Source organism: Capra hircus, chromosome 4 (genome assembly GCF_001704415.2).
Source record: "Capra hircus breed San Clemente chromosome 4, ASM170441v1, whole genome shotgun sequence".
Classification (NCBI taxonomy): domain Eukaryota; kingdom Metazoa; phylum Chordata; class Mammalia; order Artiodactyla; family Bovidae; genus Capra; species Capra hircus.
Genome location: NC_030811.1, coordinates 110519479 through 110542913, shown reverse-complemented (window position 1 = coordinate 110542913; position 23435 = coordinate 110519479). Strand labels below are relative to the sequence as shown.

At 44.1% G+C, this 23435-nt stretch overlaps 1 protein-coding gene across 3 annotated transcripts in view; it reads right to left on the bottom strand.

Annotated features, from left to right (window-relative positions):
• The window catches only part of CDK6 (cyclin dependent kinase 6), a 265385-nt gene that overhangs the window by 135660 nt on the left and 106290 nt on the right, over nucleotides 1-23435 (bottom strand). For all 3 annotated transcript variants that reach the window (XM_018047425.1, XM_018047424.1, XM_018047426.1), the window contains exon 4: nucleotides 5494-5661. In XM_018047425.1, coding sequence (XP_017902914.1) covers nucleotides 5494-5661 — 168 coding nt within the window. The remainder of the gene's footprint in view (nucleotides 1-5493; nucleotides 5662-23435) is intronic.

Here is a 23435-nt window from a genome sequence, read left to right as displayed (position 1 = left end):
GACACGTGTACCCCAATGTTCATCGCAGCACTGTTTACAACAGCTGGGACACGGAAGCAACCTAGATGTCCATCAGCAGACGAATGGATAAGAAAGCGGTGGTACATATACACAATGGAGTATTACTCAGCTATAAAAAGGAACACATTTGAGTCAGTTCTAACGAGGTAGATGAACCTGGAGCCTATTATACAGAGTGAAGTAAGCCAGAAAGAGAAAGACAAATAGTGTATGTTAACGCATATGCATGGAATTTAGAAAGATGGTACTGACGTTCCTACGTGCAGGGCAGCAAAGGAGACACGTGTGTAAAGGACAGAGTTTTGGACTCAGTGAGAGAAGGCGAGCGTAGTACGATTTGAGAGAACTGCAGTGAAACGTGTATTACCATATGTGAAACAGATGACCAATCTGAGTGTGTGCATGAAGCAGGGCACCCTACGCCAGTGCTCCAGGACAACCCAGAGGCGTAGGGTGGGGACGCAGGTGGGAGGGGGGTTCAGGATGGTGGGGGGAGGGGAGGGGAACACATGTATACCTGTGGCCGATTGACATTGATGCATGGGAAACCCACCAAAATAAAGTAATTCTCCTCCAATTAAATTAATTAAAAACAAAACAAAAAGTCCATGTGTGCGTGTGTGCTCAGTGTCGTATGACTCTTTGAGACCCCGTGGCCTGTAGCCCGCCAGGCTCCTCTGCCCACGGGATTCTCCAGGCAAGAATACTGGAGTGGGTTGCCACGCCCTGCTCCCGGGGAATCTTCCCGACCCAGGGATCGAACCCACGTCTCCTGTGCCTCCTGCACTGGCAGGCGGGTTCTCTACCACTGTGACACCTGGGAAGCCCTGAACATGCACATGCTTTAATTAAAAAATAATGATTGCTAAGAAATGCTGCCTTCTGCAGCTCATTATGGTTTTGAAATAGTAACATCATAGATCACCCCAACAAATATTCAATTTAAGAATCAAACGGTTGGAAACATTGCCAGAGGTACCAAAAGGTGACACAGAGACATTAACTGCACGAACGCTGTTGGAAAACGGTGCTGTGATGCAGGATCACCACAAAGCGCCCGCTTGTAAAACATGCAGCACCTGCTAGGTGCAACAGGGCGAGGCGCAATGAAATGAGGTTTGCCTGTATTCTTGAGATCCGTCTGCCACAACATGATATATAACCGCACGGGGCATGACTCGTACAGGCCACTCACGCACAGTGGAAAGAGGCGCTCTCTGACCTGTTCTCTGGCTTTCCACAAATGCAGTTATTCCAATACAGGCCATCGAATTTGATTTTCAGGTTTCAGAAACAGTTCTTCACCAGGCTCTGAGTATAATGGGCCCCACTCCTCTTCACCTCCCCAGCTCCTCCCTGCAGAACAAGAGGCCTCATATATGTGTTTACGGCCACCCCTATCTGTGTGTCCCCAACCTGCCCAACGTCTGCAAGCTCCTGCCCCTTAGACGCGTGGTGGCCCGATGTGCTTTTAGGAAGAAGAGAAGAGCCTGCGCGATTCCCATTCCATAACTCCAAAGCCTTGCGTTTGGCTGGCTGAGCGTGGGGGTCTCAGACTCTGAGAGGTACCTGGATTCTGTCCTCATCAAGGGAGGCGTGGCTAGAGCAGGGCCACCTCCGCCAAATTGTGAAACCCAGGCCAGGGGACCCTCCTGCCTGGTTCTAAGTTCTTCACTGTAGCCATCCACATCTTGATTCTGTACCATTTACAGAAACAAGTATAAACCACTTTTCCCTTTGAGGTTACATGTGCATACCTGATTGTACACTAAATAGCAAGACCCCAATTTTTCCTAAAAACCTAATTTTCCTAAAAAAAAAAAAAGACCTTTGTGTCATGGGGAAGGGACCCAGTTAAGGGCACTTTATTGTTGTTGAGTTACTAAGTCGCGTCTGAACTCTTTCAACCCCTTAGACTGTGGAAGGCAACGGCAACCCACTCCAGTACTCTTGCCGGGAAGGTCTCATGGATGGAGGAGCCTGGTGGGCTGCAGTCCATGGGCCGCTAGGAGTCGGACACGACTTCACTTTCACGCATTGGAGAAGGAAATGGCAACCCACTCCAGTATCCTTGCCTGGAGAATCCCAGGGACGGGGGAGCCCGGTGGGCTGCCATCTATGGGGTCGCACAGAGTCAGACACAACTGAAGCGACTTAGCAGCTTAGTAGCAGACTGTAGCCCACCAGGCTCCTCTGTCCATGAGATTTCCCAGGCAAGAATACTGAAGTGGGTTGTCATTTCCACCTCCAGGGGACCTTCCTGACCCAAGGATCGAATTCGAGTTTCCTGCGCTGGCAGGCAGATTCTTTACCACTGAACCACCAGGGAAGCCTCCTCCTTATCAGATGAAGACAAGCCAAACCAGATGGCTTGGCCCTATGTTACACCAACTTCAGCCATAACTACAGTCCAGACTTATGACTGTCCTAAATTACTTTCTACCCCAAAGGCCAACTCCTCTAAGGAACTTACAGCTTGATAAACAAAATCCCTAAATAATTACAAACAAGACAGGAAACAGTCTTACAAAAGACATTAATAAGATGTTTCTTTGGAAGTAATGCAGGAGGAAGGTGGGATTAATTTCTTCAGGGGGTACCAAAAGGGGAAATCTGAGTCAGGCTTTGGAACAGAAGTAATATATTAGCGTTTCTCATGGTTGTAAAATGTCAGTTTCGAATCAGTTAACTTGTAATTTCTTTAACATTCCACAAATCAAGTTGATTCCCAGTTCCTGTATGACATAACCCACTAAAATATGCGTATTTCCAGGAAGTGGAATGTACTCTTTCTCTTAGAGAAAAAAAAAAAAAAACAAACCTCAAAATACCAGTTCAGTCTGAAAAAAACAATTCCAAGTCGACATGTCACCATATGTATGTAAACCAATGTATCACTACAGAAATGGATTTTCCCTTAAAAAGAAAAATATCAAACAGTAGGAAAAAATTTAATGTAGCGTTCTACAGGAATCATGCTCTTTATTCTTAACATTAAATTTCAGCTATTACTGTTTCAAGTAAAATCTCAATTTGTTCCGGTGTCTCTTCCGATTGCTAATCCTTTTTATTTTATGTCACATAAGAATTATTTTATGTCACATAAGAAGTATAGAGTATACAGTACAAGCTAGATACTGGAAAATCAGGTATTTATGATTGCCTTTCCCCTTTTCTGTATGAAATCATTTGTCTCCATTTTCCTGTCTGAACATATCAACTTTCAGTGAGAATGGAATGTTAATTGGTGTTATGCACAAGCTGGGCTATCATTCCTCAAATTTAAGAAGAAGGAAAAAAAAAAATCAAAACAAACCCAACTGGGTTTCCTGTTTTTATTTACGGTTTTCAGTGTCCCGTTGAGGGGGGATTAAAATAAAGTGGCTCAGTTATGGCTCATCCTTCCTTCAATTAATCTACCCAAGGAGGCCAGTTCCTTCCATCATCTGTCCAGATCGCAAAGCCTATTCAGGCTTCTCCCCAGGGCCCCAAAACAACATACAAAACTACTTCCTAGGGAAGCCGCAGCCTACCTCACCCTTCCAACTGGGGAAACACACAGACTCAGCCCTTTGTGGTGCGATTATATAAGCATACAAGGGCTCACTTGACACCACCCAAATCGGAGATGTGGCCTTTAAACACCATTTTGTGCCCACTCTTCTCAAAAGTGACAGTGCGTGTTGGGCAAACAGGAAACAAGAATGCTTATCTCTCAAAGGAATCCTCTGTAAAAAAACTCTCTTGCCCTAGGTACAGTATAGAACACTGGGAAACCACGTGATCTGACATGTACCAGGTTCCAGGATCTGTATTTCGGGGATGAGGAAGCAGAATACTTTTGCAAATTGAGTGTGTTTATAAGGCAAGTTCTCTCCGAGAATTTCCAACTCCCCTCCTGAATTTCTACCTCTCAGCTGGGGCATTACTGGAATTTGCGGAGGCAATTCTTTGTTAAGCAGAATATTAGCCACCTTGCAGCTGCCTCCAGCCCCAGTTGTTACGATGACCAAAGATGCCATCATACATTTCTCAACCACGTTTCCCCTCCCGCCTCCCTCCAGCGCCACCCTTGACTGAGAACCACTGTGAGGCTAAAAGATGGACGATACGGTAATATACATGTTTCAATGCTATTCCCTCAAATCATCCCGCCCTCACCTTCCCCCACAGAGTCCAAAAGAGACTTTATATCTGCGTCTCTTTTGCTGTCTCGCATATAGGGTCGTCGTTACCATCTTGAAACATGTATATTACCATATGTGAACCAGATCACCAGTCCAAGTTCAATGCACGAAGCAGGGCACTCAGAGCCGCGCACTGGGCCAACCCAGAGGGATGGGGTGGGCAGGGAGGTGGGAGCGGGCTTCGGGATGGGGGACACATGTGTGCCCATGGCTGATTCATGTCAATATATGGCAAAAACCACTACAATACTGTATAGTTATTAGCTTCCGATTAAAATAAATTAATTAATTTTTAAAAAAGATGGATAATACCTAGGCAATGGCCTATTGACCCATGAAGATTCTTTTACTTAAGGCTTCATCTAAAGCTTTGAGGGCAATGTTAGTAGTGTTCATGGAACCAAAAGGATTCTCTGAGTCCACACCCTCACATCCGTGTCCTGCCCCGAATGAGTAGCCCAGCAAAGGGACATTCTCTGGCTTAAAAAAAAAAACAATCTATGCATGAATTCACTGTATGTAAAACAGGCCCTTCAAAGACAAGGGTTTATCAGCGCTTCCTTCCAGGCTCCTGTTGTACATTTTGAGTGCATTTTCACCAAAATTCATCTCGGAAACAATGAACTACGTTAACAGAAACAGAAGCTAACCAAAGCCAGCGGCTATTATGGTTTTATGAGACAAAAAACCCAGACTACAACTGTCCTTCTTCGCCAAAATAGAGCCTGTGGGTCTGCACTTGTGTTTTGGCTTGGAGGAAGGCATCTCGTAGCGGGGTGGTGCTGCCCGTTCGTGGATCATCCAAGTTCACTGTAAATTCAATCTCTTCTTCACAGTCGACACCACAGCCTCACAGGAGTATTTTCACACACCTGTGCAGGTACCTGGCTGTTTCTCAGACTAGGATAGGGATATGTTCTTGGCACTCTCTCCTCCCTGACCTTGAGCTGTGTCTCCCCAGACACTACATATGCAGCTCTGAAAACAGTGGTTATGGCAAAGAGCCATATGGCAAAACCATTGGGAAACTTGTAACTGATTCCTTTCTAGTGGCTAAGAAGCAACGGTCTATTTCTGCAATGGGTTCTGTCCACAACAAGCCCAGCCCGGATGTGTCTGCAGTTGTAAGCAGAACACGCTCTTCCTACCATATAAAAAGCGCAAAGACATTCTGTCCACAAACTGACCACGGGCAGTAATAACATTAGGGGCCTGGAACGGGGGCAGTCTGTCATTCCAAAGAGGAAAATGACGTTGAAGGAAAGAACAGTCCTTTCTCACTCACCACTGAGGTAAGAGCCATCTGAAAACTGTAGATGCGAGCAAGGCCGAAGTCAGCCAGCTTTATTTGTCCACTGCTGGTCACCAGAATGTTCTGTGGTTTTAGATCACGATGCACCACTCGGTGAGAATGAAGAAAGTCCAGGCCTCGGAGAAGCTGAAACATCATATCCTAAATGAAACCGAAAAACAAAATCAATCAATCACCGAAAGAGAAATTCAACATGCTGAACTCTCAGTACTTAGAACAGTGTTTGGCACATACAAAGCATTTGATAAATACCTGCTGAATGAATGAATCTGTCCCCCTTTCTACGGCTCTACTCTCCCATGCTCAACATTGCCACAAAAAGTGTCACTCTCCACCCATATTTTATTAATGAAAGGATGATTTAAAAAATAATTTCAGGGACTTCCCCAGTGATACAGTGGCTAACACTGCACGCCCAGTGCAGGGAGCTCAGGCTCGATCCCTGGTCAGGGAACTAGATCCCACATGCCACAATTAAAACGTTCACATGCCTCAACTAAAGATCCCCTGTGCTGCAGCTAAGGCCTGGCGAAGCCAAAAAAAAAAAAAAGTTTCAGATGACATAGGAAATATTCTGGAAGGGTATATACCAAACTGGTGTCCAGGGTTAATGGTGGGGAGAGAAAGTAGTTGGCAAGAGAGGGATATTTTTCACTTCATATACTTTTATATGATTAAACACATGATTTCAACAATTAAAATCCAGTAAACAATGACAACAGCAATGGTAGTTCTTAATATTTTTATAGCACCTATTATTCAGCAGCCACCATGTATCAAGTACTGCTTTAGTAATTCACTTAATCCATACCACAGTTCAGTTCAGTTCAGTTCAGTCGCTCAGTCATGTCCGACACTTTGCGACCCCATGAATCGCAGCACACCAGGCCTCCCTGTCCATCGCCAGCTCCCAGAGTTCACTCAGACTCACAGCCATCGAGTCCGTGATGCCATCCAGCCATCTCATCCTCTGTCATCCCCTTCTCCTCCTGCCCCCAATCCCTCTCAGCATCAGAGTCTTTTCCAATGAGTCAACTCTTCACATGAGGTGGCCAAAGTACAGGAGCTTCAGCTTTAGCATCAGTCCTTCCAAAGAAATCCCAGGGTTGATCTCCTTCAGAATGGACTGGTTGGACCTCCTTGCAGTCCAAGGGACTCTCAAGAGTCTTCTTCAACACCACAGTTCAAAAGCATCAATTCTTCGGCACTCAGCCTTCTTCACAGTCTAACTCTCACATCCATACATGACCACAGGAAAAACCATAGCCTTGACTAGACGGACCTTAGTCGGCAAAGTAATGTCTCTGCTTTTGAATATACTATCTAGGTTGGTCATAACTTTTCTTTCAAAGAGTAAGCGTCTTTTAACTTCATGGCTGCAGTCACCATCTGCAGTGATTTTGGAGCCCCCAAAAATAAAGTCTGACACTGTTTCCACTGTTTCCCCATCTACTTTGAATGGTTTTATGAAGACCTACAAGACCTTTTAGAACTAACACCCAAAAAAGATGTCCTTTTCACTATAGGGGACTGGAATGCAAAAGTAAGAAGTCAAGAAACACCTGGAGTAACAGGCAAATTTGGCCTTGCAATGCGGAATGAAGCAGGACAAAGACTAATAGAGTTTTGCCAAGAAAATGGACTGGTCATAGCAAACACCCTCTTCCAACAACACAAGAGAAGACTCTACACATGGACATCACCAGATGGCCAACACCGAAATCAGATTGATTATAGTCTTTGCAGCCAAAGACCAGGAGCTGACTGTAGCTCAGATCATGAACTCCTTATTACCAGATTCAGACTCAAATTGAAGAAAATAGGGAAAACTGCTAAACCATTCAGGTATGACCTAAATCAAATCCCTTATGATTATACAGTGGAAGTGAGAAATAGATTTAAGGGCCTAGATCTGATAGATAGAGTCCCTGATGAGCTATGGAATGAGGTTCGTGACATCGTACAGGCGACAGGGATCAAGACCATCCCCATGGAAAAGAAATGCAAAAAAGCAAAATGGCTGTCTGGGGAGGCCTTACAAATAGCTGTGAAAAGAAGAGAGGCGAAAAGCAAAGGAGAAAAGGAAAGATATAAGCATCTGAATGCAGAGTTCCAAAGAATAGCAAGAAGAGATAAGAAAGCTTTCTTTAGCGATCAATGCAAAGGAATAGAGGAAAACAACAGAATGGGAAAGACTAGAGATCTCTTTAAGAAAATTAGAGATACCTAGGGAACATTTCATGCAAAGATGGGCTCAATAAAGGACAGAAATGGTATGGACCTAACAGAAACAGAAGATATTAAGAAGAGGTGGCAAGAATACACAGAAGAACTGTACAAAAAAGATCTTCATGACCCAGATAATCATGATGATGTGATCACTAATCTACAGCCAGACATCTTGGAATGTGAAGTCAAGTAGGCCTTAGAAAGCATCACTACGAACAAAGCTAGTGGTGGTGGTGGAATTCCAGTTGAGCTGTTTCAAATCCTGAAAGATGATGCTGTGAAAGTGCTGCACTCAATATGCCAACAAATTTGGAAAACTCAGCAGTGGCCACAGGACTGGAAAAGGTCAGTTTTCATTCCAATCCCAAAGAAAGGCAATGCCAAAGAATGCTCAAACTACCGCACAATTGCACTCATCTCACATGCTAGTAAAGTAATGCTCAAAATTCTCCAAGCCAGGCTTCAGCAATACGTGAACCGTGAACTCCCTGACGTTCAAGCTGGTTTTAGAAAAGGCAGAGGAACCAGAGATCAAATTGCTAACATATGCTGGATCATGGAAAAGGCAAGAGAGTTCCAGAAAAACATCTATTTCTGCTTTACTGACTATGCCAAAGCCTTTGACTGTGTGGATCACAATCAACTGTGGAAGATTCTTCAAGAGATGGGAATACCAGACCACCTGACCTGCCTCTTGAGAAATCTGTATGCAGGTCAGGAGGCAACAGTTAGAACTGGACATGGAACAACAGACTGGTTCCAAATAGGAAAAGGAGTATGTCAAGCCAGTCTATTGTCACCCTGCTTATTTAACTTATATGCAGAGTATGTCATGAGAAATGCTGGGCTGGAAGAAACATAAGCTGGAATCAAGATTGCCGGAAGAAATATCAATAACCTCAGATATGCAGATGGCACCACCCTTATGGCAGAAAGTGAAGAGGAACTAAAAAGCCTCTTGATGAAAGTGAAAGCGGAGAGCGAAAAAGTTGGCTTAAAGCTCAACATTCAGAAAACAAAGATCATGTCATCCGGTCCCATCATTTCATGGGAAATAGATGGGGAAACAGCGGAAACAATCCATACCACAACAGTAAGGTAAATAACATTATCAACCCATTCCACAGGTCCAGAAGCTGATACATAGTAGGTGTATGTAATAAACCCAAAGTAACACCACTAGCAAAAAAAAAAAACAAAAAACAAACAAAAAAAACAGTCTTGATTTGAACCAGAGTCCAGGAAAACTGGATTCTAATTCCCAAGGCACTCCTTTATTAGATCAATGATCATATGAGTATGGAAAACCAGGTAAGCAGTTTAACCTCACCAAGCCTTCCTTTTTCTGTCCGTAAAAACAGGAAAGTGACAAAACCTACTGCACAGGATCACTGCTTGGAGAGCACTGGCTGCAGGAAGCAGTGACTGCTGACAGAATCAGGCAGCACGGAGGCATCTGGACCAACGTCACACCTTCTTCTAATTCTAGAACTTATAAAAGCAGGTACAATATTTTAAACTCAGAAGCAGTGCTGGATGGTAGCAATTTCAGATAGTGAACGTGATATGACCCTTTGAAATCTGGAGGTTCGCAAGACTGACCTACCCCCTCGACCCCACGTTAATACTGTGAGAATGCGTATAAAGGGAGAATGGAATTAATTCGGCTCTCGTAAGGGTTAGAAAAATGCGTAGGCAGCATCAGGGGCTTCAGAGCTGGGAGGGGCAGTGAACACACACTTGTTATCAATTGGGTTCTATTTGGTTATTCCTTATAGTATTGGTATTTTCTTCAGGGGAGTTCTATCTTTAGCTCCTGGCTTATTCAAAACCAAAGCCTGCGTTTCCACCTATAAAAAGGAGAAAACGGGGCTTACTTTTCATAATACGAGAGTTAAACGAAGCAATGCACGTCAAGAGGTTGTGTAGTTTGCAGGAAGCAAATGATTATCGGTGAAGCGTCCCGTTTCCTAGGGGAGACCGAGTCAGAAATAACCAGAGGAAAACGTGCCCACTGTCACAAGGTCAGTGAACAAAGCACTGAGTGGGGATGATACAGGGGAACTGGGATTCTTTCTGAGCTCTGCCTAAACGGACCTGATGAACTGGCCGGGGTTACCTTCTAAGTTTCCAAAGATGAAAAGATCAGACTGCACTGTGGAGGGACCGTGGTCCAGGACTTAAGGATCACTGAGGGTAAAGCAACTTGCAACGAATAAACGAGAGTGTGAAAGCAAAGCACAAAATGTTAACGAAAGTAATCTGTGGCACACAAGTCTTTATTGGAAACACATGCACACGACTTGCGAGCAGTGGATTTTACACAGCATGACTAAGCTAACGTAATGTCACGCTGGCTTGCCATCTTTAGCTTCTTATACACTAAACACCAACCCTTCAAACAGTACCAAGAATAAACGTGCCTGATCCATGTGTCAGTGTTCAAACAGTGTAAGCAGCCAACGAGTAGAATGAATATGTAAAAACCTGGACCAAGTAATTACTAATAAGGCCCATCTAAATCTATATGTTGGAGAAGACTCTTGAGAGTCCCTTGGGCTGCAAGGAGATCCAACCAGTCCATCCTAAAGCAGATCAGTCCTGGGTGTTCACTGGAAGGGCTGATGCTAAAGCTGAGACTCCAATACTTTGGCCACCTGATGCAAAGAGCTGACTCATTGGAAAAGACCCTGATGCTGGGAAAGATTGAGGGCAGGAGGAGAAGGGGACAACAGAGGACGAGATGGTTGGACGGCATCACCGACTCAATGGACATGGATTTGGGTAGACTCTGGCAGTTGGTGATGGACAAGGAGGCCTGGCGTGCTGTGATTCATGGGGTTGCAAAGAGTCGGACACAACTGAGTGACTGAACTGAACTGAAACTTATGAAAAGCCTGAACTGTGTGCTGTGCTTAGTCGCTCACTCATGTCCGACTCTTCACAGCTCTATGGACTGCAGCCCACCAGGTTCCTCTGTCCATGGGATTCTCCAGGCAAGAATACTGGAGTGGGTTGCCAAGCCCTCCTCCAAGGAGATCTTCCCAGCCCAGGGATCAAACCCATTTCCCCCAAATGCAGGCGGATTCTTTACTGACTGAGCTACCTAAGTTTAAATACACGTATACAGCTTTCATTTGTGTATTTATACAGCCTTGGTAGCTCAGCTGGTAAAGAATCTGCCTGCAGCACAGAAGACCCTGGTTTGACTCCTGGGTCATGAAGATCCCCTGGAAAAGGAAACAGCTGCCCACTCTAGTATTCTGGCCTGGAGAATTCCATGGATTATATATAGTCCATGAGGTCACAAAGAGTCAGACATGACTGAGACTTTCACTTCATAGCACATACTATATTTTCTTAGTTATAAAATCGGTCCATGCTTAATGCATCTAGAAATGTTTTTTAAAAATTAATTAAAAATCCAGAGAAAGAAAAAAAATCATGCAAAACCCCACCACTCAGAAAACAGAGAAAACTCTACTGTTAAATAACTTTGTCTTTCATGTCTTTTAAACAGATACTGGTACATCTGCAGGTGTACCAGTATTAATCTGCAGTATTAATTCCATTTAATAATGAAGCATTGTATATAAAATATATCATATATTATATATCAATATATATAACATTAATATATAAATTAACACATTTTAAAATAGAAATTGTTACAATTTGGTACACATTTTATAGTTGCTTTATAAAGATTTAACAATTCATTTTGAATAATTTGCCACTTCAACAAAATTCTTCTAAAATGTAACTTTTTTATACAATATGATTTTTAGTGGCTGCATAGTTTTCTTTATATGCCATAATCATTATTATTTGGTTTTAGGTTGTGTTATTTTGCTACTTATTCTTAGAGTGTAGGTCTCCTCTATTTAAAGGCAAATGTAGATAAAAATGACTTGTTAACATCACATGAAAGCACAGTTTAGGCAGTGAGAACACATATACTGGTCTAACGTTTGATTCCATGTAAATGACACCTATGTATAAAGAGTTGGTTCTATGTAAGAATTACCACTCTTTAGATTTTATCAGGCTACTTATTTTTTTTTTGGTTAGCAAACTGGGTTTTCTTTTAAACCCAAAACATCCGGCTACAATTAGAGTTTCAAACTAGCAAACCTTGAGTTAATTTTTTTTTTTTAATTGCCAAAAATCTCGTTTCCTTCACTAATTCCAATGCATTGATGCACTGGAGCATGATGGACTTGTAACTCTGGTCACAAATAGGAATAAGAACTCTGGTCCCAATTTCTGAGAATTATATGAATGAATAAACTGTAACACTAAACAAAGAAAGGAGAAAAACACACCTTTCCTTCAGCATCGCAAGCGCTTTGATCAAAGACATCTCAAAGGATTCTCTACTGAAGCTTATTATCTGTTCCATCTCAATTTATAGTATCGTGAGACATACTTTTAAATTAGCTCCTCAAGATTTTAATCTAAATTAATCTGTCTTATACAAGAGTCAAATATTTCACAGTAATCCCAGTGATGCAATGCAATGAAACTACGGATACTGCCAATTAAGTTAAACATAGGTTTAAAACCTTTTAATGTTACAGTGCCCAATTCTGGTATAAAAGGTTTGAATGTCTAGTCCCACTAATGATAAACAGTCACTGGGGGCCCTCATTCTGTCTTTCTGAAACATGTGACGTGGGAGCCTGTTTCAACAGGACACCATCCTGGAATGAAGTCTGGCTCCTAGAGGCTTCAGATGGGGTTTCGTCCTTGGCAATGCCCTTAAAAAGACTCCGGACTTCAGTCTGAACACCAGGAAGTCTTCAAAGCCTTGTAGCAACAGTTAGTTTCTCTTAGGCGTTCTAGAGCTCTAATTCTCTTGTTTCTTTGAGAACAAAACAAGCAAACTGAAAATCTACCTCAAGCTTTCCTAATAGGAAAAAGTTTTATCATTGGGTCTTTTTTTTTCCCAGTGGTAAAAAAAGTGAGTTTCAAAAGGTACTTAAAACACCAACTTGTATACCATAAAGTAAATCACAGAAATGACAGCTCTCAATAGACAATTCTGGACTTTTGGATAGATCTACCTAAATCTAAGCGATGGATTCACACCCAGGGGTTTCAGCAACAAAAATATGTCAGTAGTTATTGATTTAAACAGTTAAGACATATACAGCTTGTACAAAGTTAATCACTATTTTCTCCTTAGAATGTATAAACCACAGTCTTTTCAAATTTGTTATCCAAGTTTTAACAGAAGCGTCTTTATAAATGATTTGTTGTTTCATACAAAGATCTCCTATCCAGTTTGTTTCTTATGAAGGATGTTAGAGGAATCGCACAGATCAACACAACAAAGGTTTTTGTGTTTTTTTAACAACACTAAACCAATACCATGTTGACTTGCCTGCAGTGCAGGAGAGTCGGGTTCAACTCGTGGGTCGGGAAGACCCCCTGGAGGAGGGCACGGCAACCCACTTTAGTATTCTTGCCTAGGAGACTCCACGGACAGAGGAGCCTGGCAGGCTACAGTCCAGAGGGTCACAGTGAGGCGGATGCGACTGAGCGACTAACACTACACGCTACACTGTAAGAACAGAAGTAAAGATCCCCTGACGACAAAATCATAAAGCAGAGGACCACTGGCAATAGTGAGGGCTAGTCTCAGGATCTCTTTCTTTTTCCTCTTTTTGTTGATTACAAGTACATATATTAAAATGTTAATTGCGGTAAGATATATATAAAATTTCTCACCTTAACCCATTTCAAGTGTATAGTTTAGTAGTAAGTATATTCAAACTGCTGTATAACCAATCTCCTGAACTTTTCTCTCTTGCAAAACTGAAACTCTATACCCACTACACAACTCTTCACTGCTCCCTTCCTCCCAGACCCTGGCAACCACTCCTCTACCCTCTGTCTCTACAAATCTGGCGACTCTAGGCACCTCATGAAAGTGGAATCATAACGTATTTGTTCTTGTGACTGGCTTATTTCATCTAGTGTAATGTCCTCAAAGTTCATCCATGTTGTAGCGTGTGTCAGAGTTTCCTTCCTTTTAAAGCTGAATAATATTCTGCTGTCTGGACTGACGACATTTTGCTTATCCATTCATCTGCTGAAGGATGAACTTGTATTATTTTGGTTACTGTAAGAATACGCTACGAATGTTGGTATATAAATATAAGTATCTCTTTGTGACCGTGACTTCAATAATTTCGGGTATATAGGCCCACAAGCAGATTGCTGAATCTAGTCCCAGGATCTTTAAAAAAAAAAAAAAAATCACAGTTCTTCTGTAAAATGTGGTACAATATTACTGCATAAGCAATGAAGTAATGGGTAACAATGGCTGGTCCTGGGCAGTCTATCACGTGGCCTCACTCACTCCTCGGCGACCTCACTCACTCCTCCCATGTCTGTGCTTAAAGGAGAATCTGCCTGACGTCACTGTATTAAGCTTGGTGTACAGTGTACATTGTACTCCACTCCAAAGCCTGACAGCGGCTTCTCCCGCTGTCACTGATCGAGGCACAGTGCTAACACTGGGCTGCAAAAGACGGCATTCCAAACTCCTCACTCTGGGCCTCAAGAGAACCCACAGAATGCTTCACCTCGAGTCACAAAGGGCAAAACAAATTCCAAAAAAGGCAAGAGGAGGGTTAAAGCGGGTTCCTTAAAGCTTCAGATCAGCTGGAAAGTAAAACTGGTCAATTGAAAGTAAGGAATAAATGGGAGGCCCTGAAGATTAGCCACAAGTCATGGGCCATTAGCTTCCAAAGGGAGGAGGTGAGGCGGCTGAGGAAAGGGACGCCTGGCCTGGGGGTTCTTTAGCAGAAACAAAGGCAAAGCCCCTCGTTGCAGGTGCTGGCTCTCCTACTTCCACTGCTCCGAGGAAACTGGATGAAAGCACAGTAAAAGTCATCTCCCACATAAATTTTATTAACAAAATACGTATTCTGAAGAGAGCATAAAAAGGAGCCATATATATTATTCAATCCTGGAACTGATGATAATGCTGAGTAAGAAAAGGATCAGTCCCAACTAAGTGATGTTCACCAAACCTGGAAATATTGTTGGTGTTCGAGGGACAATGCAATGGCTAAATGGACCGTCGAAAAGAAGGAATCATTACCTCATCATGATGGCTATTCCTAACCCACACTGGAAAGTCTCTGGGAACTGAAACTGCAGATAGCAATGTCAATTATAACTTCCTCAGATCGGGATACAAAAACTGACATTGCATAAACAAGAAAATACAAAGTATAAGTGCTTAGGTTGCTGGCTAATGACTCAAAATGGTTTTTGTTCTAGACAAAATAGAGATCACACTGTTTTGTGATCCTTTTAAAATCACTTAACAATATACTGGGGCTATTTCCCCATTTCAAAACATATTCTTCATAATAAAAAAATTTAATAGTATGCTTTTCTTAAACAGTTTTTTTTTTTTGTTAATTCGCTGTGTTGGGTCTTAGTTGTGTGGGATCTTTCGTTGTGGCCCACGGACTCTCTAGTTGTGGCCCACAGGCTCAGGAGTGTGTGGGCTTACCTGTTCAGCAGCACCTAGGATCTTAGTTCCCTGACGAAGGATCGAACCCTGCCTTGCAAGGTGGATTCTTAACCACCCAACCACCGGGGACGTCCCCAGTAGCATGCTTTTTAATGACTGCATCTGGACAGAATATCTCATCTTCCTGCATTTTCCTTCTCACTTCCCTTATCTGAAAGCTTGTCTCTCCCTCCATACTTGCCTCCTCTCGAAATGAGATACTATATCAGAGACATTGCTTTTCCAAAGAGTGGAGCAAATGATTGTTTGCCGACGTTGTTGGGTGCCAGTCATGAAGGACTGATCCCTGGCAATCACATTCCTTTTTGCTAGGAGTGGATCCAGAGACCCAGTCCTAGCTACTGAGACATATAGGCACATTTCACAAAGTATTTTTCCCCTAGTAAGGCCACTGCAGAAAACTCTGCTGTACTGCCTCCTCATCCCCTAGCCCTCACTCTCCACCTGTGCACCTTACGCTAAATGCTATTGCTTGAGGGCATGGACATGAGACTGTAGCAACCAGCTTGACATGGAAAGGGAGATTTCATCTGCACGCAGGCAATGCCAGAGTGTAATGAGGGAAAGAGTCTGGTCTCTGAGGACATCACTGAACGGCAGGATCGACTTTGGGGCTGCCCACCACTGGCCTCGTAGTTAGGGCAATAATGCTCTTGTGTGTGTGCTTGCTAAGTTGCTTGCTGTGTCCAACTCTTTGCAACCCTGTGAACTGGAGCCCCCCAGGCTCCTCTGTCCATGGGATTCTCCAGACAAGAATACTGGACTGAGTTGTCATTCCCTCCTCCAGGGGATCTTCCTAACCCAGAGATGGGAAACCGAGTCTCTTGTCTCCTACATTGGCAGGTGGGTTCTTTACCACTAGCATCACCTGGGAAGCCCAATAATGCTCTTGAAAGTGAAAGTTGCTCAGTCACGTCTAACTCTTTGCAACCCCATGGACTATACAGTTCATGGAATTCTCCAGGCCAGAATACTGGAGTGGGTAGCTGTTCCCTCCTCCAGGGGATCTTCCCAACCCAGGGATTGAACTCAGGTCTCCCACATTGCAGGCAGATTCTTCACCAGTTGAGCTACCAGGGAAGCCCAAAAACTGGCTTGTGGGATCTTTGTTCCCTGACCAGGGGTTGAACCTGGGCCCCCTGAAGTGGAAGCACAGCCTCCTAACCACTGGACTGCCAGGGAATTCCCCCGAAAATAATGCTCTTACTTCAAGACATTTCTTCATCAAGTGTTCTACAACTTGCCATCAACTGTTCTTACAACTTGTAAGAACAATTGTAACCTGTTCTATAACTGAAAATTATACTAACAACTCAAATTATATTAACTAAAACCTGTTAAGGTTACTACCTTTCATTTAACCCCCGCCCCATGCCTCCCCAACCCCCTTAGCTTCAGGAAACTTGGACTTCTTCAACTCCACTCCATTCTGCACCATCTACTCCCATGGCTAAAATCAGGAACATGTTATTACTTAACCTCGATCTTTTATTTTTTTAATTAAAACTGTAAAAGTCACTTTAATTACCTTTATTTGAAGGTCAAAATACCACTTAAATTCACATAAACTCCTTAGCATAATTAATGAAACGTGGAAAGCAACTTCTTCAAGCACCGTTTGTTAAATCTGTCAATTCCCTCACCTCTTCGGTTCTGAGGTCATTCTGTCTCATCGTCTATGCGAAGATTAACCTCAATGAGTGCAAATGCTGTCTTTCTCAGCTGCTCTACCTGTGCTTCAGAGAGCTGTTAAGTGGGGAAATGACCACATATGTGTCTACTATTAATACGAAGTCAGTCTCTAACCCTGATGATGGCGGTGCTGCCAGGGATCGTACAGGTCCCTAGTTAGCTCTTGTGGTGTCCCTGTAGGTGACATTCTTACTGCTGTCCCTCTACTTTATCACCTCTCTTCCTCTCTGAGCACACTGGAGTGCATTCCACTTGAGAGAGAAACACAGGCCGCCAAGGGATGCTATCAACTTCCTGGGCGCCACCCACCCGTTGATGAGCACTGGCGTCTACCCGTCTCCATCCCTTCCTGGTGGGAAAGCCTCCCTCCCTTCCCTGCAGTGTTCATCTTCCTCCTGTGCTCTCAGTCTCCTTCATTCCAGCTTCCTCAGGTCCTGCCCTCACTCCGCTACCCACTGCCCTTCCTACTGTATCTGGGACTTCCCCTTCTATTGCCCCTTGACCATCAACAACCCAAGCAACCCCCTTCCTTCCCTGGCCAACGGTCTTTAGGGTGCACACTTTCTCATTCCCCACCCACACCACATCCATACCGTGAATGGAAACGCAATGGCTCTTGCAAGATCACCAATAAGCACTTGACTTGCCACGACCAAGAATTTCTACTCTTAACTGAATCCTGCCACGGCATTTCACATGGGATCCCTCTCTCCTCTGCACTGTTCTTCAGAAAGGAAAGATATGCCAAGTGTCTGATTAGAAATGTAATGCATATTCACTGTTAAATGTAGAGAAATCAAAATACAAGGGGAAAAAAAGACGTAAGACATGAGATAACAGGAATCTGAACCAGAACACTAGAAAAAGAAAAGAGGGGAAAGGCAATCCAAGAGACGAATGCAATCTGTTAATGCTTGTTTCCAGAGGTCAACTTTAGGGGGCCATCTTCTGAGGGCTCTGCTACATCTCCCGGTTAGACACTAGGTGTACTTGGGCCTGCTACTTAACCTTCCCTTCCCTCGCATCCAGCCTTGGTTTCCTCATCTGTAAAAGGGGGGTAACACTCTCCCGAGGGCGGCTGTGAGAACGAAAAACACTGTGAATTTCCTGGCTTGTCCACTGGGTTCAGAACTGGTGCCACGAAATCAAGAGGAGGACTTGCCATGAGCAGTGGTGTCCAGCAACACCCTAGGTTTAGACTCATCTCGTTTCTCCGGTTGGGACGTGAACAATCGCCAACTTTCGAAACAGTCATTGTGGTGGTGGTGCTCAGTTGCTCAGCCGTGTTTGACTCTGAAGCCTGCAGCCCACCAGGCTCCTCTGTCTATGGGATGTCCCAGGCGAGAATACTGGAGGGAGCTGTCATTTCCTTCTCCAGGGGATCCTCCCAGTCCAGGGATCAAACCCACGTCTCTTGTGTCTCCTGCACTGGCACGTGGCTGCTTTACCACTGAGCCACCAAGGTCACAAACACTACCGTGTGCATATTAGAGGATACATCTTTAAAGTAGTTACCACAGTGAGTGAAGTCGCTCAGCCGTGTCCGACTCTTTGCGACCCATGGACTGCACCCTACTACACTCCTCTGTCCATGGGATTTTCCAGGCAAGAGTACTGGAGTGGGGTGCCATTTCCTTCTCCAGAGGATCTTCCTGACCCAGGGATTGAACCCAGGTCTCCTGCAGTGCAGGCAGACACTTTACCGTCTGAGCCACCAGGGAAGTTTAAATCAAGTGTTATCTTGCCTGTTCTTAATTTTGAAAAACTAAACATTTAGCATTTTAGGTCCTGAAGGGTCCTTAGAAATCATCTGTTACTATTCACTGAATGTATTTCACTCACGTCTCTTTTTGTATAAGACGCAACTTTCTAAGGTGGCTTCAAATTGCTTTTTAACCTATTCCTGGGGACTGACTTTTCTGTTGAGGTTCCCTCAAATGGTCCTATGGGTGTTTCCATGAGATAATAACAATATGCTATAAAATGCAATATAGCTTTTTACTTAATCAACATATTTGTTCAGAAGCTACTACTAAGTAGGGAAATACATTCCTAATGGATTTTCTTATATAATTAACTTTGGTTGCTTTCCCGGCTTAAATGAGAATGAGAATTTGTGATATTATTCCCTTATGTTATGCATTAATGCTGAACTGTGTGCACTTCAATACAGAGAGACGAAGAGGAGCAAAAAGAACACTTAGCTTCTTTGGGTCCAAAAAATGGTCTTTACCAGGGTTTTTATTATAGGTCATAAAACACTGCTTACCACAATGCACCTCTTCCTTGAAAAAGAGAAGAAATCCCTGCAGTGGTGAGGAGCCGAAAACAACACCCTGAGAGTGTTCGTGCCTCCTTCCCATAAACACATCTGTGTGTGTTACCTGTTCTGGGTCAAGCCGCGTGCACAGCTGTTTAAGGGGGCTCAGAAGAGGCAGCGCTTCAGCAGTTGCTAGTTCATGTTCTTTCAAGGACTGAGTTTTTAAGCTGGCAGCCTATTAGGAGAGAGGCGGCAAATGCATCTCCAGGGGAAGGAGGAATAAATGCTCCTGGCTAGTAAGTTCTTCCACGGACAGGAAGAAGAGCCTCTGCGTGGCCATATCTAGACACGAAAAGCAGGGAGGCAGGAGAAAACGGGATCTTTAGGCCAAGGGGAACGGAAGAGCATTCATCAAGGCGAAAGTAAACAAAACACCCAATACTTGGTTCAGAATCTAATGATTATCTTACTGTACAAAGAATTCAGCAAGTTAGTGTTAAAATAGCCAATGCGATAGGAATTGTCTAAGCAAAGATGGGTGGCACCAAGGCTTGGAAGCTTAGTCTTAGGAGCACCCAGGTACCAAGCACAGGCAAATTTTATACAGCAAGTGTTGTTCTGGTTTAAGGATGCCTCTCCCCTAAATGCAGGATTGGCTTAAAGCTCAACATTCAGAAAACTAAGATCATGGCATCTGGTGCCATCACTTCATGGGAAATAGATGGGCAAACAGTGGAAACAGTGTCAGACTTTATTTTTTTGGGCTCCAAAATCACCGCAGATGGTGACTACAGCCATGAAATTAATGGTGCTTACTCCTTGGAAGAAAAGTTATGACCAACCTAGACAGCATATTCAAAAGCAGAGACATTACTTTGCCAACTAAGGTCCGTCTGGTCAAGGCTATGGTTTTTCCTGTGGTCATGTATGGATATGAGAGTTGGACTGTGAAGAAGGCTGAGCACCGAAGAATTGATGCTTTGAACTGTGGTGTTGGAGAAGACTCTTGAGAGTCCCTTGGACTGCAAGGAGGTCCAACCAGTCCATTCTGAAGGAGATCAGTCCTCGGATTTCTTTGGAAGGAATGATGCTAAAGCTGAAACTCCAGTACTTTGGCCACCTCATGCGAAGAGTTGACTCATTGGAAAAGACTCTGATGCTGGGAGGGATTGAGGGCAGGAGGAGAAGGGGAAGACCAAGGATGAGATGGCTGGATGGCATCACGGACTCGATGGACGCGAGTCTGAGTGAACTCCGGGAGTTGGTGATGGACAGGGAGGCCTGGCGTGCTGCGATTCATGGGGTCGCGAAGAGTCGGACACGACTGAGCGACTGAACTGAACTGAAACGCAGGATCAGGGTCTTTTATTTTTTAATTATTATTATTTTTAGAAAAAAAAGTAATTGGAGGGTAATTGTTTTACAGTGTTGTGCTGGTTTTGGCTGTACAACACAGGGTGGTGATTTAGCCACTCAGTCGTGTCCAACCCTTGTGATCCCACAGACGGCAGCCCACCAGGCTTCTCTGTCCGTGCAATTCTTCAGGCAAGACTACCAAAGTGTTTTGCCATTTCCTTCTCCAGGGGATCTTTCTGACCCAGAGACTGAACCCGAATCTCCTGCCTGGCAGGCAGATTCTCTACCACTGAGCCACAACTGAGTGAATTAGCTCTAAGTGTGTATATGTCCCCTGCCTCGTGAATCTCATGCCCCACCCCCAGCCTGTCCCACCCCCTAAGTCATCAGAGAATGCTAGGCTGAGCTCCCTGGGCTATCCAGCAACTCCCCAGCTTCCCACACTTTCCCCACAGCAGTGCACACCTCTCAATTCGTCCCATCCTCTCCCTCCCTCACTGTGAGGATGCTGGTCGTGAACATACCCCTCTAGTCTTTAAATCTTTTTCCCGGCCCACCTCAAATTCCCAGTTAGCCTTTTGGATCATTCTCTTTCCAGGAACCACAAAAATCATCTTCCACTGATCTTCCAAGGCCTCACCTTAGTAAACACCTGGCCATCCCGACTTCTACGATCAAGACTGGGAACCTGTCCTAGTCTCCAGCTCCACCTGGGCTTTCAGCACCACCTTCTCTGGGTCTCTGGCAAGCTCCCTTTCGCTGTCCACAACAGTCACCACAAACATGCAGCGTTTGTGTGTTTCCAGTCATGTGTCTCAAAAGAATTCTGAATTCTGCCTTCACCTCCTCACCTCACTCATTCCTGGCTCCAACAGTTATATTCTGAGCATCCAAAGTCATACTGGCAGATGGGCCCTCTACCCTGAGGGTCAGACATGCAAACGTCAATGCTTCCTGCTCAGCTTTTCTAGAATATTCCACAGCAACTGATCTCAGTATGTCCTCAGATAGCAACACAGTTTCGTCACTGTGATCAAACTTTGCAGACTGCACTTCTTACCTTAAATACTGGCACCCGTGTCCATCCAAACAACTGATCCACAAATCTGACAGACATTTTAGATCCCTTCTCTCCATCCAACCAGTCCTAGTACTGTGATTCCTAAATTTCCTTTCCAATCCTATCTCTACATTCCTTCTCGAGTTGCCAGTATCTCTTGCCTGTATGACTGCAATGTGTCCCAACAACAGGCCCTGTCTTTAGACTTCAGCATGCATTTTAAATCTTCTCTCTTCCCCATAATGTTAACTAAATGATATTTCTGAAACGGAAATCTTCTTCGTACAGAAGTCACCTACTGTTCACTAGAAGACAAAGGGAGAACCTGGCTGCTTCCTAAAGTACTTTCCTGTCTGATCCTGATCCTGATCCTGGTTGCGTTTCCGGCTGTTTCTATGCCCTGAAGATGGTTAGCTCTGTGCTATCTCTGTCCCTCTGCAACGCTACTCCCTGCGCCTGGGGAGCCCCTCCACCATCCTGCTCCACAATGCATGTATCCTACCCATCCAATTCTTTGCCATCTGTCTTCCAGAACTTACTTTAAGAAGATCTTGGCCAAGTCCTGAGCAAACCTCCTCACACCCACAGACTAAGCCTGGCGCCCCCTTCTATCATCCCACAGCACTCAGGTGTAGTTCTGTCAGGGAATATACCCTGCTTTTCTGTAACCAGGATATCTTCCCTCCCAGACTAGAGCCCCTCGATGCTAAGGAAGAACCTAGAAATGTGAGCGAGGTGAGAAAAACAAAGGGGCATTTTACAGATGTGGTTTTTAACCCAGGCATTCTACACACACTACTTCTTTAATTTCACAGCCACCCCTTGAGTAAACTCATAGTAACTAGTCCAAGTTTGTGTCCCAGGCCAGCTCTGGAGGCAGACACAGTGCTCAGCTGGAGAACCACAGTGCCTGGTCTCATGGCCCTCCTGATGGAGCAGAAAGGAGGCCGATTCTATGAGGTCAGGAAGGAGCCTCCCACCCAGGACTGGCTCTACCTGACCAGGTAGCCCAGGTGCACGTGGCCACTTCAGCTGTTCAGTGAATAGTTTGAAGGTAATGAGCAAACCCTGTTTTGACAATGTGCTATGACCCAGCAATTTCACTTCTACGAATTCACCCAACAGGACCAACAGCACAGTTCAGAATAAGTCAATACAAGTGGGTCAATGCTATTTTGTCTGAAAGAGTAAAAAAACAACAACAAAAAACCCCACTTAAAATGTCTACCAATAAGGGAATAGTTTAATAAATTGTGAGGAGTCTACAATGTAATAACAAGCAGCCATTAGAAAGAACCTGGGTAATTCTAACACGCTAACTAGATAAATTAATAAGTAAAAGAACATGCCTTAGGGTAACACATACAGTTTGATTCTATTTTGATAAAAGGAAAGCGTACATATTGGTGTGTGTGTGAACATGTCTGTGTTATGGGGGCCAGATCAAATACAGGACACGGGGTTAAGTTGGAATTTTAGATAACCAACAGATACATTTTTAGTTTAAATATGTCCCTTGCAATATAAAGGACATATTTATAGCAACAAATTTTTTGTGGTTTGTTGAAATGCAGATTTAACTGAAAGTCTTTATCTCATAAATCTACCAACCCAGCCTGCTTAGTTGCTTCAGTCGCAACTTCAGACTCTTTGTGACCCTACGGACCGTAGCTCACCAGGCCTCTTTGCGCAGGAGGTTCTCCAGGCAAGAAAACTGGAATGGGTTGCCATGTCCTCCTCCAGGGGAACTTCCTGACCCAGGG